Source organism: Ochotona curzoniae, unplaced genomic scaffold, assembly GCF_017591425.1.
Source record: "Ochotona curzoniae isolate NIBS_2020 unplaced genomic scaffold, NIBS_Ocur_1.0 contig_3819, whole genome shotgun sequence".
NCBI lineage: Eukaryota > Metazoa > Chordata > Mammalia > Lagomorpha > Ochotonidae > Ochotona > Ochotona curzoniae.
The window spans coordinates 57,311,810-57,329,828 of record NW_024466004.1 but is presented as its reverse complement, the minus strand read 5'-3'; the positions used below and the strand labels follow the sequence as shown (position 1 = coordinate 57,329,828).

General features: G+C 43.1%; 1 protein-coding gene across 2 annotated transcripts in view; it reads right to left on the bottom strand.

Annotated features, from left to right (window-relative positions):
- Positions 1–18,019, bottom strand: part of FIG4 (FIG4 phosphoinositide 5-phosphatase) — a 124,041-nt gene that overhangs the window by 28,775 nt on the left and 77,247 nt on the right. For both annotated transcript variants that reach the window (XM_040983881.1, XM_040983880.1), the window contains exons 18-22: positions 17,857–18,004; positions 14,782–14,865; positions 12,145–12,340; positions 11,377–11,459; positions 5,487–5,573 (exon numbers count right to left, since the gene is read on the bottom strand). In XM_040983881.1, coding sequence (XP_040839815.1) covers positions 5,487–5,573; positions 11,377–11,459; positions 12,145–12,340; positions 14,782–14,865; positions 17,857–18,004 — 598 coding nt within the window. The remainder of the gene's footprint in view (positions 1–5,486; positions 5,574–11,376; positions 11,460–12,144; positions 12,341–14,781; positions 14,866–17,856; positions 18,005–18,019) is intronic.

The following is an 18,019-nucleotide window of genomic DNA, read 5'->3' as shown; positions in this document are numbered from 1 at the left end:
AGTCTGAGAGGGTTAAAAAAGAGAGAGAGAGAGACAAATCAAGCCTGAAGGAAAGAGGAAGAAAGACCACAGCTTCCAGGAAAGGATCACATTCTAGTTTCTTGTGTTATCACCTATTATCTCCCACCTGTGGAGGAAATTAGCTGATTAATCATTGATCAGTGCCTACCAATTGCTCCAGTCCTTGAGCCTTTAAAGACTGTACTGTGTTTGGAAAAGATAACAAAAGTTGCCCCACTAAAGATAGAAACACTGATTTATGGAGCCTTCAGGACCAAAGACCAGAACAACATCCACAGGGCAGACGCAATCACTGAGGCGGGAGGGGGAGAATGTGCAGTGTGTGACTGGGATCTGCAGGACACATCAGCGGAAATGAAAAGTTGGTGAGGCTGAATTCATTGTGGTCATCGTATTACACTCATCTCATGGGTGTGAAGAAGAGCCACACGTTTAACTGGACAGGCACCTGCTCAGATCAGTGAGACTTTGGCCAGCCTATACTAGTCAGTAAATGCCACTTAACAAAGATATATACTTGGAAAATAAATGCAGCCTTAAGGTCCTAAAACAGTAAGCACACTTACTACCTTAAGTTACATTTCAACTTGCCCTGTGCTAGAAGAATTACCCAGTATTCATACAATCCCTGTGTATATTTTGGACCCTTCCAGGAATTTTTTTCAAAAGACTGAGCCATCTTCCTGGAATGAGTGAGCCACAAAGCAAGTATTAGTAATATGTGTGTACATGTCTTTAAAACTGACAAGTGATTGGCAATTTTTGCTTACTTAAGAACTCCCTGAGAACTGGAAAGGGCAGAAAAGGAGAACATGCTGGTTTTGTGTGGACATAGTGCAGCAGACCCAGCCCACAGGATGCTGCCCACAAGGCACAGCTGACCCTTCCACACAGGTCCTCCTCACTCAATGCTGGCTCACAGGTGCAGAGGAAGAAAAAAAGGCAGGGGACAGGGGGCGTATGTTGAAAATCCATGTGCTTAGTTTTCTCTGCTTTCAGAAGGCAGCATAAGAACAAAGAAACAGGAGAGGGCAGAGAGCCTAGGAAGGAAAAACATAAACCAACAGAATAGGGCAAGAACCACAGAGTGGTCCATGATGGAGTACAAGGAAGCCACCATAGAGACAATGAAAGCCAGCGGGCCACTGGGAGAGCATTCTCAGGAGGTCTGGTAGCCATGGGTGGGATGGAAAAAGGCAAGATGTAGCACATTTCAACAAATATTGAGGGCTCAGCTTCAAGTCCCTGTTATAGGATTATAGGGGGCTCAGCGATAAACTACCACCTAGCAACAAGCAGGACTGCAACATCCCTCAAGATGAGCAACACCACACTGCTGACGACTGACAACCACTGCACTATGACACCAAATCAGTTAAGCAAAGCTGAGGTATGCCCAGGTATGCCCGGCTGAGGGACAATACGCAGGGGCTCAGGGAAAGAATTAAAGGACAATGGCTTTAATTATTTTTCCTTTAAATATTTATTTATTTATTTATTTAAGGGCTCGCATGATGGCCTAGTGGCTAAAGTCCTTGCCTTGAACTCGCCTAGATCCCATATAGGTGCCAGTTCTAACCCCAGAGGCCCACTTCCTACCCAGCTCCCTGCTTGTGGCTTGGAAAGCAGTAGAGGATAGCCCAAGGCCTTGGGACCCTGTACCCGTGTGGGAGACCCAGAAGAACTCCTGGCTGTGAATCAGCACAGCTCTGGCCACTGTTGTGGTCACTTGGAGAATAAGTCATCGAATGGAAGACCTTCCTCTCTGTCTCTCTGTCTCTCTCTCTCTTTATATATATATATATATCTGACTTTACAATATATATATTGTGTATATATATATATATACAATATACAATATATATATATCTGACTTTACAATAATAAATCTTCTTTAAAAAAAAGATTTATTTATTTGAAAGGCAGAGACAGAAAAACAGAGAAACAGAGGGAGAAAGAGGGAGAGAGATTCATGAGGTTACTTCCCAAATAGCTGCAAGGGCTGGGTAAGGTCAAAGTCAGGATCTCACATGGTGGGTGCAGGGGACCTAAGGGCTGGAGCCATCTGCTGCTGCTATCCTGGGCACATTAGTAGGGAGCTGAATCAAAAGTGCAACACTTGACATTTCAACTGGTGCCCATAGAAACTGCCACAATGCCAGCCCCAAACTATATTTAAAAATCAAGATCAACACACAAATCCAGGTCATGTAAGAGGACCCAAGTGCAGGCTGTGAATGCTAACAACCCAGCATCTCTACCTCAGTGGTTCTAAAGTCTGCCTGGATAGCTTAAGGGGAGAACACCGGCTCTGTGGTCAGCCTGTGCGAAATTCTCCACTTGCTGATTGTTGGATTTTTTGAACAAGTTGCATTCTCTGTGCATCACTTTCTGTCCACAAGTACAGAAAGTTAAGAATTAGATGTAATTCCTAAGGTTACTAGGGGAACCGGGTTCACATGGGTCCAGGCGCATTAGACCAGTGCCCACTACATGCCAGTAGTCTGACATGCTGGCTGATCTCAGAGGGGCAACCAAAGGGAGGGTCCTATTTCAATAAAATACAGCCTTACATGTGTTACAGTGTAAACACTCCCTGGGCTGTGGGCTTAACATTTACTTTGAGGCCACAGCCTGTAAGACCTTGGATGGAAGTCGTCAGCCCCTTGATTCAAGTCTCTGTACTCCTATTTTGGGAGCCCCTGTGGCACAAGCTGCTTGTCAGTTGCTTCCTGCCAGGAAGATCTTACATTTGATATTGGAACTACTTTGTATTCAGAAAAGTAAAACAGGATTGCCTCATGATTTCAATAAAAAGTGATAAGATTATGAACTGTCCAGAGATTAGCAGATTACATATGTAAAGGAACTTCAAATAAAACTTATTAACATTTAAAAACACTAAGACTAAAAATATAAGAGATATTCAAGAATCCCATATAAGTCTAATTTCTCTTGGTTTACATATAGTTTGAGAAACCTATAAATAAATAGTTGACATTTTAAGAATCTGGCTACAGACTTAAAGTACATACATACAAACCCTAACAACATTCTTGGGCAGTCACCATGACAACATGATGCAGAACCTACCAAGCTCTTTGTTATCCTGCTGAAGACACAACACAAAAACACACTCATTATTGATTTTACATTAATTAAGTGGAAAAGGTTAACATTTCTATATCCTCATGGTTTCCATCCAGAACTCAGAAAAAGGAAATACTAAATATTTCAAGAGAAACAATGTCAAAGTAGGGGTGGGCATTCACCCCCCATTCCATATCACAGTACCTGGCTCTAGCTCCTAACTCCGGTTCCCTTCTAAAGCAGATCCAGGAGGGAGTGATGATGGCTAAAATAATTGGGTTCTTGACACTTGTGTGAGACTTGCCCTGACCCCTTGCCCAACCTCAGCTGTTGTGACCTCTGAAAAATACATCAGTGGATAGAATTTCTTCTCTTTCACCCCTCTTCTCTCACTTTGCGTCTTTCTTATTTGTGTGCCTCTAACACAACATAACATAACATAACATAACATAACATAACATAACATAACATAACATAACATAACATAACCTATGAAAATATGGTTAAGCTGTAGTCTGTAACATTAGCATCCAGAATGGACTCAAGTCTCGACTGCCCCATTTCTGATCCAGCTCCCTGCTAATGCACTTGGTAAAGTAGCAGACGATAACCCAAATGCTTGCGCCCTGCAGCCATCTAGGGAACCAAGAGGAAGCTCAACTCTTGCTTTGGTCTAGCCCAGTCCAGGCATTTATAGCCATTGGAGGAGTAAAGCAACAACAAAAAAAACTCTCTCTCTCTAGCTCTCTCTCTCTCTAACTCTGCCTTTCAAATAATTTTTCTAAAAATATTTTTAAATGGAAAAGTAATAACTTAAGGTAATTACAGATCAAATTAGAAAAATCACTGAAGAAAAATGTGAGAAACACTAAAATTTCATCCTTTATGCTATAGTTATTTCACCATCACGTCAAAAGTTGTGTCATGCTATTTTAACAGAATGATCAGTTTCTATAATACAGTCTGGTTAACAGAACTTATTTTACCAACACATTTAAATGTTGCCTTCTTGGACTACAACTCAATTCATTTGGATCCCCATGCTTCCATATCCCAAATAGGTCAGACAAAGAAAAAATACCTCTATATTAATAGGAGTTTATCTGACCCCCCCCCAAAAAAACCCAGAAAGAATATTTAAAATAGTGATGGAAGAGATAGACGGATAGCCAACAGTTTCTGAGGTGGTGGCCACATGTTATTTCCTTTGCCTTCCACTTCTCTGACGAGCAAGAGACGTGCCACCATCAGACTCAGTCCCCCACCAGAAATGTTACAGAATACTCGCACCCCAGAAACAGCAGCTCAGAATTGCCCTGTTAGACATACACTAGTGGTTGTCCACTGATCCAACACATGCACCAATGACAGACAGCTGTCATAGACACAAAAAAGCCAGAGAATGAAATCCTCTTCCTCCCACTCCATGAGGAGTCAGGATCCCCAGGTTCTGCCTGTTCTGATTCCATCCCATTCTCAATCCCCTCAGAGCCTCTGGTGCTTACTGCAAAAGCTGCAGAACAGCCCGGCAGAGGCTTGTAGGCGCAAGAAAGACAGAAGTAAGGCAATGCATAGTTTATTGACCCATCTGACAGAGTTGCCCTGAGAAAAGGGATGGTTATATTTAATAAGTGTTGACCACAGGTGAGACACTGAGCTAGATGCCTCACGTATATTCCACCTCATGGACTCAGTGGAGTAATTCACTTTAGAGAAGTCAACCGAGTACATGACAATCAGGTGCCTCTCCTGGTCTCCACCCTCAACTTGGTATAGTTCCAACAAGCAGAAACCAATGAGGAACATGGAAATGGTGCTCTCACAACTTACTGATGCCATGGAAGCACTCTGTGAATCTTACGTCTCATCACCCTTTTAAGGAGGTGATACTGTGGCATGGAAGTTATATAGCACAGCACTTGCTCAAAGTGAGAAACCAGGGGGTGACAGGAAATGGTGTAATTTGAATGTAGTTTAACTTTTTTATCCCCAACATTCTTTTAGCTGGTAGCAAGCCATCAGAACTGATAGGGGTATATAGCCAGAAGAGACAAGCCTACTGTGCTCTCCAGGGTCCTGCATTGTACATGAGAGGCCTGTCTCCATCATCCCACATCTGCCCCGTGGGACATGGAGTTCATGGAAGGAAGCCTCTCCCAACTCCAATCCCACACCCAAAGGGGATATTTCAAGCCAATCTCTTCTCTATCCCCACTAAGACTCATTTTTCCTCCAATAAGACACCAGAAGGAGATGTTTTAGTGCTTCCACTCACTGAGTGACAATACAGAATATTCTTTTTAAAAAGTCTTCTAAAGAGCACTATGAATGGCCTTAAACAAAAGCATTTTTAAAGTGCCCCATCTCATACTTACAATTTTATCACTCCATCCGAGCACCTGGAACACAGCTGCTGGCTGCTCTTGTCTTGCTTATGTTGACTCTGTCCCAGCTGAACAAATCTGCGAAGGACATTGGACAAAACTCAGCACAAGCAGAAGGTAGTTGCCATTAACGCAGATTACACAAAGCGGTGCAAGCTTTCATATGGCAGTGGTATGCTTGCTCCAGAAAAACACCTTGATGTACCTCAGGACTTGTAAAACTTGGTCTGATTATAGAGCGGGTTTGGTAGAAGGGATTCTGCTTACCAAGGAAGCCATCACCAGGGAATAGAAGATCAAACATGTACATCAGTGTGTTTTCAGTAACTGAACACTAGGCAAGACTTACATAGAAATGTCTTTGCAATTTGATACTAGATTTTCTACCTTTGTCTATACTTACAATGCCATGATACACGTAAATAACAGAATGTTAAACTTATAATTGTTACTAAAGAACTATACTACTGCAATCATACGGCGGTGGGGATGGGGAGGGAAAAAGAGGAGGGGGAGTTGGGAATCTATATCTACAAAACTGTATCACAGAAAATAATTATTTTTAAAAAACACAAAGAGACAAAAAAAAAGAAAAAGATTGTATTTGAAACCACAGGGTTGCAGAGGTCTAAGGGACACACTGCAAATGCACAGAATGCAGGACGCATGCAAGCTATGCAAGAAGCATGCAGGGGTCAAGGGACACATGCAAGGAATGCGGGACACATGCAGGGAGGTGCCTGCAATGCCACAGATGGGACAAAATGAGCAGGTTCACGCTAGGGATATAGGGATATATAGTCTTGGCAGGGACCCTGCCAAGACTCCCAGATGGGGGAGAGAAGAGTCTGCCCCCAAGGAACCTGCATCCACTTCTCAGAGGAACACGAAGGAGGAGACCACGGCCACCTCCCACTTTCTCCAAGCTGACTTAACAGCACGGGTCCTAGGCTAACTACTAGGAGATCACGGGTATATCCCCATGCCAGTTCCACCAGAAAGAGTGTACTCAGCACGTATTTCTGAAGGGTACACTTGTCTGAAGCCTCCCAGGTGCCACACGCTCTCACGCTCGTTTCAGGGACACAGTTTGGCATTTTTGTCTTAATGTGCTCATGTCAAGCATCCAGGCACAATTCCAGAGCTGAATTCCTTTCCATTCATTAACTTTCTCCTGATGAATATGAAGTAGGCAGGAAGGTAGCAAGGGGGAACCAAAGACTGCCCCCATCTGAGCCACCCTCAGGCACTCAGCACCCAAATGCCAGCCCCTCCCTGCCATGCCAAATCAGCATGGCTGCTGCCCTTAGCACATCTAGTCCCCATGTGACACCTAGGCCTCACTTCTCATTATGCACCATGCCCCACAACATTCCTAGATAGCTCCGTGCAGGCTGAAGCCCTGCCCCAAATATTGGATTTGAGCTGAATATTCAATGATATGTTTGGATATTTAATTAAGCACTGTCCCAGGCACCCTCGCCCATCTTATAAAAAGGGATGACTGGGAGTAAATTTGCAGCACTCATTCTCCCGAGTCGCCTGTACGAGCAGCTGAGTGTGTACTATCCCTTTAAGTGAATCTTTCCTGCTACATTTATCTATGTCTCCTTCTTGAATTCTTTTACAAGTGCAGGCTAGAGCCTGGACAAATTTCTGGAGGGAGTTGGGAGAAGGTCTCTGTCCCCCTTACTCTGGCTTACACCTGAAACGGATAATTTTATCATTTATTTAGTGATTATTTTAACATTTATTTATCATTTATGTCTTCATTGCTTTTTTAGAGACCAAGAAAAGTGAAGCATAAGGTATACATTTTTGAATTATCACAGTGTTGCTGAAAGCCTTTCAAAGAACTTACTTTAATGCAAATTTTATCTTCACTAAATGAAAAAAAAATTGATGCGTTTTTTAAAGAGAATGTCATATAATACCAATATTTACAAGGAATTTTAAACTTTTTAAACAAACAATACTATCAAAATTGAAATACACATGTATTTAGAAAACAATGACTTGGGAGGCCAGTGCAGTGGTATACAAGTTAATCCTTAGCCTGTGGTGCCAGCATCCCACAAGTTCTAGTCCCAGCTACTCCACTTCTGATCCAGTTCCTTGCTTTGTAGTCTGGGAAAGCAGTGAAGGATGGCTGTCCTTGGGACCCTGCACCTACGCAGAGACCTGAAATAAGTTCCTGATTCCTGGCTTTGGATCAGCAATGGCCATTGCAGCCATTTAGGGAGTGAATCAGCAGATAGAAGATTTCTGTCTCCTCTATATATATCTGCGTTTCATAAAAAAATATTAAAAAAAGAAAATAATGATTTGGCAGTGATTAGAACAAAACCATAAGAGTCTCCAGAATTCCCCAGGAGGCTGAAGGTGGCCACATCCCATTACAGGAGAAAGGGGCTAACAGGTTGGTGAGTCCTCCTGCATCATATCCCTTTCCCCAAGTGTCCTCAGGTGGCCCCTCTGGGAGCTGTGATCTGAAGCCAGAGTTGCTGGGGTACCAGCCAAGTGGTTCAGAACTGAGGGGAAAGGAACACCTGCCCTCTGAATCAGAGGGGGCCAGAAGAAGCCCCGTGCCAAGCCAGGACACAGCAGGCACCACGCGGTCCCTGAACATCCTCTGCCCGTTCCCTGGCACAGCCACCTCACACATGCAGATGGAAAGGTGCTTCCTTTCCTTACAGCACTGCCCATGGCAGTCGGAGAAGGGAGATGTTCCCAGGCAGGAAAGCAGGCAAGGGAGAAGTCCAATGGGGGCAGTGTGTCCACAGCAAGCAGCTTCTCACAGAGACCAGAAGAATGGCCAGGCCCCTGTCTTCCTGTCCTTTTGCAGCCAACTGTGCATCCTATGCAGAAGCAGCTAACATGATCCAGAGCAGGGGTGGGGATCATCTGGCCTGCCAGTCATGGGAGGCTTGCAGACTTATCTGGTCTGGCCCTGCAAAGTTAACTGCAAGTGGGACTCGAACTCCAATAAATCTTCAGCAGGCTAATTTTTAAGGTAATGATTTCGTATTGGCCTTCAACTGATATTAGAAATATCCCAATGGCTCTTGGCAGAGAAAAGGTTCCCCACTGCCAATCAGGAGAATGAGGAGATGTAGAAAGTCAGTATCACAAGGTTACAGGAGTGTAGGCTGTCTCCTGGACAAGTCACTGAGTGCTCTTTCAGTGGGATAATGGTGTCTCGTGGAATTGCTACAGAGCTGGTTTTCAAAATATCAAACACCCACTCTTACTCCAGGAATCCTCCCTCCTCTGTAATAATCTTCGGCCTACAGGCCTGCTTTGGCTCTTTTCTTAGAATCATTCCACAGATGTCACAGGCTAACAAGGCTATTATCTCACCCACTAAGGAGGCAGAGTTTTGGGTGGCCCTGAGTTTAAGCAGCTCCAGGCCACAGCTACACTTAAAGTACAGGACTATTTCTTTTTACTTAATTAAGCAGAGTCAGCATTTCAGCTCCTGTTATATACATTCATGTTCTCTGCAATAAGAAAAAGCCTTTGGGGGGAGGGGGGTCAGTGTGGTGGCTCAATAGGCCAAACTTCTACCTGCAAGGAGCAGCATCCCATATGACAACCAATTTGTATCCTGGCTGCTCCACTTTCCCTACAGCTCCTATTGTCTGGGAAGGCAAAAGAGAATGGCTCCAGTCCTTGGGTCTCTGTACCCGTTTGTGAGACCCAGTTCTTGGATCCTGGTTTTGGATCTGCTCAGGTCTGGCTATTGCGGCCATTTGGGGAGCGAACTAGCGCTGGAAGATTTTTTTTCTGTGTCTCTCCTTCTCTGTAAATCTGCCTTTGGGCAGCCACAAAACCCAGATCATCTATTCTTCCACAATACACTGGTCATAAAGACCTACCGTAACTGCTAAAGCGTTTGCTCAGAGAGTTTTGACAGCTGCAGTGCATGGGTGACTATGCTCAAGCACCCAGTGGTGAGGACAGTGTGGCTGGCCTCTGAGTAATGATGCCGGCTTCTGGTTATATGGCTGTACGCAAACTTAAGGCTGCCAGTTATGAGGTAGCTTTTACAGTCAACAAATGCTGATTATTTCATATTTGATATGTCAGCAGAGCAAATCTTGGCAGGTTGAAATAAAAAGCTGACATTACCTACAATCAACCAATTCTCCTTAAATGAATTACTGCAAATTAATGCTTATTTTTTGCTACAGAATTTATTCAAGCTGAATCTACATGAATGAAGTGGGGTCATATTCACATGCAGCAATGAAGTGTTCAGAATGTAAGACATTAGAGAGAAGGAAGAGTTTATGGAATGCCAACTGGGTTCCGAAGGACTTTCGGGTGAAGATTTTTTTTTTTCAATTTTATTTATTTTTATTTGAAAGGTAAAGAAAACAGAGATATCTGCTGGCTCACTCTCCTTAAAGTCCACAACAGGGAGGGCACTCAATCTAGGTTTCCCACATGACCCACTACTAAACCACCACTGCCACCAAATGGGGTTTGCACCTTAGCAGAAACAAGATCAGAAGTGGAGCTGGGACTTGAACCCAAGTCAAGGGTTACTTTGAGAATGACAACTAACAATCCTATCCTCAAAGGGACATACACAGACACAATAAAGCACATGATTTGGGGGAACACCTGACCGGATACTACTGTCTTTTCCTCCCTAGCCACTAGCCTACCGGTACTCCAGAGCTAAAGTGAATGCCACGGCTTCATTGTGTAACAAAGCATCTTGACCTTAAGGATGGATCTGTACTTGGTTTGCAGCCATATATTAGGATCCTTTGAAAAGTTTGTGGACAGTGTAATTAAAAGATAAGCTTGGAGGGTCTGGCGTGATGGCTCAGTGACTAAACCCTCACCTTGTACTCACCGGAATCCCATATGGGTGCTGTTACATGTCCCAGCTGTGCCACTTCTCATCCAGATCTCTGCTTGTGGCTTGGGAAAGCAGGTGAGGACGACCCAAAGCCTTGGGACCCTGCAACCATGTGGGAGACCCAGAAGAAGCTTCTGGCTCCTTACTTCAGATTGGCTCAGCTCTGGCCATTGTGGCCACTTGGGGAGTGAGTGAATCAGTGGATGAAAGATCTTTTTCTCTTCTTTCTCTCTGTTTCTCCTTCTCTCTGTATATCTGCCTTTCCAATAAAAATAAATAAATCTTTTTTTAAAAAAAAGATAAGCTTGAGCCCATGATATGGTAATGTAATGTAATGGGTAAAGCTGTTGTCTAGGATACCTGCAATGTATATAGGTGCCACTTTGTGCCCTGCTGCTCTGCTTTCCATCCAGCTCCCTGTTAGTGGCTTGGGAAAAGCAGCAGAAGATGGCCCAAGAGTTTGGGGCCCTAGCCAACCACGTGAGAGACCCAGACGAAGTCCCTGGTTTTGGTCTGACCCAGCTCTGACCATTGTAACCATCTGGGAAGTATGGTTGATTGAAGAATCTTGTCTCTCTCATTCCTCTGCAAATCTGCCTTTCAAATTAATAAATATTTTTTTTAATTTAAAGAGAGACATAGGCTTGAGAAATCCATGTGATGTCTGCTTATAATACGCATGTTCTATTAACACTGAGATCTCTTATGAGCATGTATGTCAAATATTTTTTCATCAAAATAGATTTCTCCTTTCATCCAATTCTCCATGATCTTTTTGAAGCACATTGGAAGTAAAAATGCACACATGCCTCAGTTTTTATGACTGTGAGTGGGATCTCAAGCACTGGGCCAAAGATAAATCACTGTTTCTGAATTTCACCTCCATCCTGTTCCCAGGAGAATTCATTTCCTTCCATATTGCTGTCTCTATGGGTATATGGTTATCATAGATAAGTTATTACAGTGATTTTTCATTTCCCCTTCAACATTCATGGTAAATTGTCCCACCTTGAATAAATGGACAAATCCTCATCTGATAGGCCGTCGGAGAGATTAATCCCATAAACTTCCTTCATGGACTGGACCACATTCTGGAGTTTTAAAAGAAAAAAAAAAAGGAATCAAAAGGCATTTTTAGATATCTAGCTTACTAATACTTTATGAGATGAAACAAATAAATCCACAATTTTTTCCTTAAAAATAAGCACAATATTCCTTCAACTTATCACATCCCTCACTTGATGATCTTTTCAAAAACTGGATTTCCACTTTCACTAAAAATGACTTATTTTAGGATAAAACACTGGTCAATAATTGCTAATTGTTTTTGGTATTATGCTGGGTTGGCAAACTTTCTGTTCAAAGGCCTGATAGTAAATACTTCAGGCTCTTTGCATTAACCCACCTCTGTTGCAGCTCAGTTCTGCTGCTATGGTACGAGAGAGAGGATTTATATAACATGTATAGGTTCCAGCAAAAACTTTATTTATAAAAACAGGCAGCAGGCCGGATTTGGCTGATTGGCCGTCATCTCTCAACTCCTAGGATGATGGACTCAGTCCTTACATTTTTTCTCATTTTATTTGAGTTAACTGTCTCCGAATGACTTTTTTGGCAGCTTGTTCAATTCCCCCAGTGCTAGAATCTGGTTCTGTAGTTTATGTCTGCTCATCTTTTTCTAATACATTAGTATCACTCAGTTGCCTACGAATGCATAGACCGTGCCTCAGTCTGAGTCACCTAACTGGGCGTTTCCTGGCTAACTCGGCCCCGCACCTCAGTTGCTTTGGCACTGTCTCCCGCGTCTGTCATCTTCACGGGAGTGGAGCGCTGAGACACGGAGCCCTCGTCCTCCCGGTCAGTCCCGGAGTCATCTTCGGAGCTGCTGGACACGGCCTCCTCGCTGGGGGGCGGTGGGGCGCTCGCCGCAGTCTTCCGTTGCAGCACAGTCTCTTCTCTGTTGCTTTTGTTTCTTTAAAGACATGAACATGGCTGAGCGGCGTCTTTCAACTGAACCTCCATGATTTGGTGTGTGCCTGGTTCCAGGGAAGCATAAGCAGACGACTACCAGAAACTAGTTTCTGGGTTCAAGTTGTTCCTCAAGAGAAATGTTTAAGTGTTTACGATTGCTAGTGAAGTCCTGACTTAACAGGAACCTAAACCTTGTCACACATTTTAAGATAAGTACTTGTAAGTGCCTACAAGGTGGTGTAGCCTGCTAATCCTCCAGCATCCCTTATGGGCACAGGTTTGCGTCCTGGCTGCTCCACTTATCTTTCTCCCTGTTAATGTGCCGAGGAAAGCAGCAGAGGATGGCCAAATTCTTGGGACCCTGCATCCACATGGGAGACCCAGAAAAAGCTCCCAGCTTTGGATCAGCTTAGCTTCAGCCATTGTGGCCACTTGGGAGATAAAACAGCAGATGGAAAATCTCTTCCTTTCTACAAGTCCATCTCTCTTTGTATCCTTTTTAAGAACCTACTTGCAGAGTACAAAAAGATTCTTTTTATCAACTTGACTGCCTACCAAGCCTACTTTGGAACTAAAATCAGAATTTTCAAAACACATGGTAAAATAACAGAAGATGATGCTTGAGATACTAGTAAAACTGTCCATAATTTGTAAAATTTTCAGGGAAAAAAAAGGGCAAGAGTCAAATCCAGGTATCAATTAGTGCACCAAAATAATGAACTGATGAACACAGGCTAGATTTACAATCTGCTGAGTTATTAGTAAACATGTACACCTGCTGAACACCCCCTCTGATGAGCAGAGAACAGATGGGACAGAAACACAGCACAAAGCTGGGCTCTTCTAGAAGCATTTGCTTTCATTTTAGTGCCAAGTTTGAGAATAGTAAGAATCTTTTTTTAAATTCAGAAAATATTTTACAGTAATATTTTTGGCTTTTATTGAACATGTTTGATATTTCAGCCTTAATCTTTTCATTTAGTGGGGTTTTTCCAACAGGAAAAAGAAAAGATTTACTTATCTGCTTATTTGAAAGGCAGAGTAGCAGGGAGAGGTCTTCCATCTACTGGATGACTCCTTATCCTTTCCCCAGATAGCTCCAACAGTCAGGTCTGGGCAGGCCAAACCTGAGAGCCTTCCATCCCAGCCTACCCCACAGGTGACAGGGTCCAAGCACTTGGAGCCATCTTCTGATGCTTTCTCTGACACCTTAGCAGAACACTAAGCTTGAAACGGAGACTTGACTCAGCATCCTGATTTGAGATGCCAGCACCGCAAACAGTGGCTTAACCCCATACACCACAACACTGACTACAGTACCATAATATTCTGAACTAGACTATGCAAGGAAAAACTCTGTGCTACATACTAACAGAGTTATCCTTTACTTCTTTGGCCTGGGAACATCCTGTGGACTTTCCTTCTTTGAAATTCCTCTGAGCCCTCTGCCAAGGGTTCAACATAAAAGCTATTTAAAGGCTACATATTTAAGTCACAGATACAGTACAATGTATCTGGAAAGAATGAATAACTATCACCTTGTATAAATCACATGCAGCAAGAATCCAATTAAGTCCCTGTACACCCTCCCAAATACAATTAGGACTCCACATCTACAGTCAGGCCAAGGTTGCTGGTGAGAACATAGGAGGAACCCTGTCCTCACAAGGAGGCAGGTCAGGGGCGCTGAACAAGAAGCTAGTGCCAAACAGCACGTATCCTGCCAGTCTGTAAGCACCAAGATGCAGATTCTGACATATTTCTTCTTCATATTGAATATAATAAAATCACAGTCTCCCCCAAAGCAATGTTACAGTGGCACATCGCATATCAATTCAGTTCTCAACCAAGGTATGTCTGCTTTGGTGATCCTTAGCATGCTAACAAAAAAATACAATGAATATAAACTTGCACTTAAGTATTTTATATTTAGAAAGAGAGATGACTGAATTTTTTTTTATTACATTGCATTATGTGATACAGTTGTAGGTCCTGGGATTCCCCCCACTCTCACCCCTCCCCCCATGGTGGATTCCTCCACCTTGCTGCATTGCCATAGTTCAAGTTCAGCTGGGGTTCTTTCATTGCAAGCATATACCAAGCATAGCATGTATCTATTATATATGTCACTATATATGTCACATATATAATAGATATACATGAGAAAGATATATATATTATTTATGTCATCTATTATATTTCCAACTTTAAATTATATGACGTTTTATTTCATTGGAATTCTCCTAAATCCTATCTTCAATGTTGAACACTTCAGGAATCCCAATGCTATAAATAAATTACTTGTTTAGATGCAATAAATGAACTGTGTCCCAAACTAGGTGAGTTAAAGTTACTAGTTTTGGTGAACATTAGAGCGCAACAAGAATCTTTAAAATGAATGAACATGAATCTTTAAAATTCCAATCTGCCCGTAAATCTTACCCCAATACTGATTTTCCCGTTTCATCCGGCTTCCGCACAGTAAATGGACTTGGATCAATGCCAACGGTCTTTGGCATAAAGTCACTAAAAAATAAAAATAAATTAAAAAATCAAAGTCCCCCTAGAATCGCTGTCCATCAGTAAGACTGGCTTCTCTCTCAGTTCACACTATTACAGGATAGTCCTTGCTCAGGGCGTGTCAGGTGATCAAGAGCCTGAAAACCTATGAAACTAACGGCACGGGCCAACATCAGGGTCAGAGTCTCCACTGTGAACCCTCTGTGACAGCCAGGCCCAATAGCCTTGAAATGAGGCTTTTGTTTCCTGGAACAGTGCTGGTATCAGCCCTCCTGCGATGACCATCTGCTTACCCAGCATAATCTAAACTCTCAGGTGAAACTAAACTTGTGAAAACCAATGGCAGAAACACTGAACCATTTAGTTTTAAGGACAACACTTTTTAAGCTCCACCACTAAATGGGGTAGACATTAATGATCAAAATACAGTGACGTGAAAAAATGTCAGGGTTGACCTCCCTGGGCTGCAGTGAATTCATCTAAACACTGCTGGAACAATGACTGGAAACTGCTAAAATTTCCCATGGAAGCCGCCTCATACAACAGGGCTGCCCCGCTGCTGCTGCCACAGCCAGACCCAGGTGCCAAAAAGATAACTGCTCCATGATTTATTCTGGGGCTCCTGGTTCCTGGCTTCTGGCAAGTGTCTGACTGAATTTGTAAAGGAAATTAGAATAACCCTGAATCTGGTTCAAAATACCTAAATTTGAACTTAAAAAAAATGCTAATGGTTTGCTTTTCTTTCCTTCTTTCTGAACAGCTGATGTTCATCATTTGTAGATTCCACATGTGCAAGAATTTACTCAAATCAACACCAACAGTGCTGCCGCAGTCCTTCACAGACACGCACAGCAGTAAACAATTTCAGGCACCCCGTGCTGATGTCCCCAGTGGAGGCTGGAATAAGGTGTTCTCTGCCTTTTTATTTCTGCCTCCCTACAATAAACATGTGTCCTTTATACAGTCTGTTTAGTCCCATGTTTTTCACCTGTGTATGTATGTGTGTGTGTGTGCACATGCATGCACACTTCTTGAGAGGGGATCTAGCACTTGAAAGAGGTCCCCTGGCATGCGATGCGTCTTGCAGAGGAAAACACCTGTGTCAGATAAGCTTCAGGCTGGATTAACCAATCAACTACATGTGAAGGAGCAGCACACACAAAAGCAGGTTATGTCCTGGCTTCACGATGAACACACTCTTATCGGGGTTCACAGGAATTTTGTTTTATTCCTCTGGGGAGCAATGGCTAAGCATTCACTTACTCAGTGTTAGCAGTACCATTATAGGACAGAATTAACACTAAGAAAATCAACTATCTGCTGAATATTCATATATGGATAATGCCATTTAGCCTTTGTAGAACTAAACAATTCCAAAAATTTGAACAAGCTTGGCTGAAAAATTAAACCACTAAAATACTTCAGAATTCTCCTGACCATCTGAACAGGAGCTAAGGAGTAATTTATAGATGACAAAACAATAGAATATGTTTTTGCATACATCACATCTGAAGGAAACATAAAACATAAAAGCTTAACCTTTCTTATAATATTTCATAATCAAGAAATAATTTTGCTTTGCTCATCTATCTTATCCTAATGTCACCATTTTTCCTGAAATTACCTAATTCTAACAGACACAGGAAAGGAAGTATGTTCAAAGGTGATCGTTAGAATGGGAAGACTCTGGAAACCTCATCACATGAACTACAGAAGAAAGGATGAAGGTGGAGAGTTCCAGGGAAGGTAAAAAACCAACCTATTGCATTCTCCCGTATCTGGAGGCCTTGATAAGGCTAGGAACCACATGTGATTTGTGCCTAATCACAAGTAATGTGGGGCCTGGAGCGATAGCATAGTGGTTAAAGTCCTCACCTTGAACGCGCCGGGATCCCATACGGGAGCCAGTTTTAATCCCAGCAGCCCCGCTTCCCATTCAGCTCCCTGCCTGTGGCCTGTGAATACAGTTGAGGATGGCCCAAGACTTTGGGACCCTGTACCCACGTGGGAGGCCTGGAGGAGGCTCCTGGCTTCGGATTGGCTCAGCTCCAGCCGTTGCGCCTGCTTGGGGGGTGAACCATTGAACGGAAGATCTTCCTCCCTGTCTTTCCTCTTTGTTTTTTTTGTTTTGTTTTGTTTTTAAAGATTTATTTTTATTATTTTTTTATTGGAAAGGCGGATATACAGAGAGGAGAGACAGAGAGGAAGATCTTCCGTCTGATGATTCACTCCCCAAGTGAGCGCAATGGCCAGTACTATGCCGATCCGAAGCCAGGAGCCTTTTGCGGGTCTCCCACGTGGGTGCAGGGTCCCAAAGCCTTGGGCCGTCCTGGACTGCTTTCCCGGGCCACAGGCGGGGAGCTGGATGGGAAGCGGGGCTGCCGGGATTAGAACAGGCACCCATATGGGCATGCAAGGCAAGGACCTTAACCACTTGCGCCACTGCACCGGGCCCGTGTCTCTCCTCTTTGTATATCCGCCTTTCCAGTAAAAAAAATAAATAAATCTTTTAAAAAAAAACCAGTAATGTGATAATTAGCATGTATTCATCACCTCCTGCGCCAGGTGCATTAAGCACTGTGTGTGTATGTGTATATGTGTGCATGAGAATATGAACCCTACAGAATTAAGATTCAAATAAGCTGCCCTGTGTTCTTAAGATTACAGACATAGTAGTTAACCTCCCTTTTAATACCCAAAATTATGCTATTTCTATTCACTTATGTTAGCTTGCAATTTCAAGGTTCAATGAAAAAGCTCAGTTTATTTCAAATGGCAAACCAGGACTAATAGAAGAGAAATTCACTCTAGGTGACTAACAGGAACAGGGGCTGCTGCTTGAAACCACAGATGGCCCATGACTGGAGAGCATGCAGTGGGGACTACATACTCACCTGACAGTAGGCGTGCACAGGGCAGTTCTGGTAGAGCAAGACCTGGGTCTCACAACTAGGAAAATCACAGTTCTCAAAATAGCCCAGAGGACTCAGATCATACCGTGCTGAACTCGTCATAGCCAAGCAAAAGGTGTCGTCAAAACTGCTCAGTTCATACGGCCGGAAGAACTCATTATGGATATCAATTTCTTCTTCGTATCTGTGAAACTTCTTCACTACCAACTTCTTTAAGTTTGCAGCACAGATAACTGAGAGAGACACAC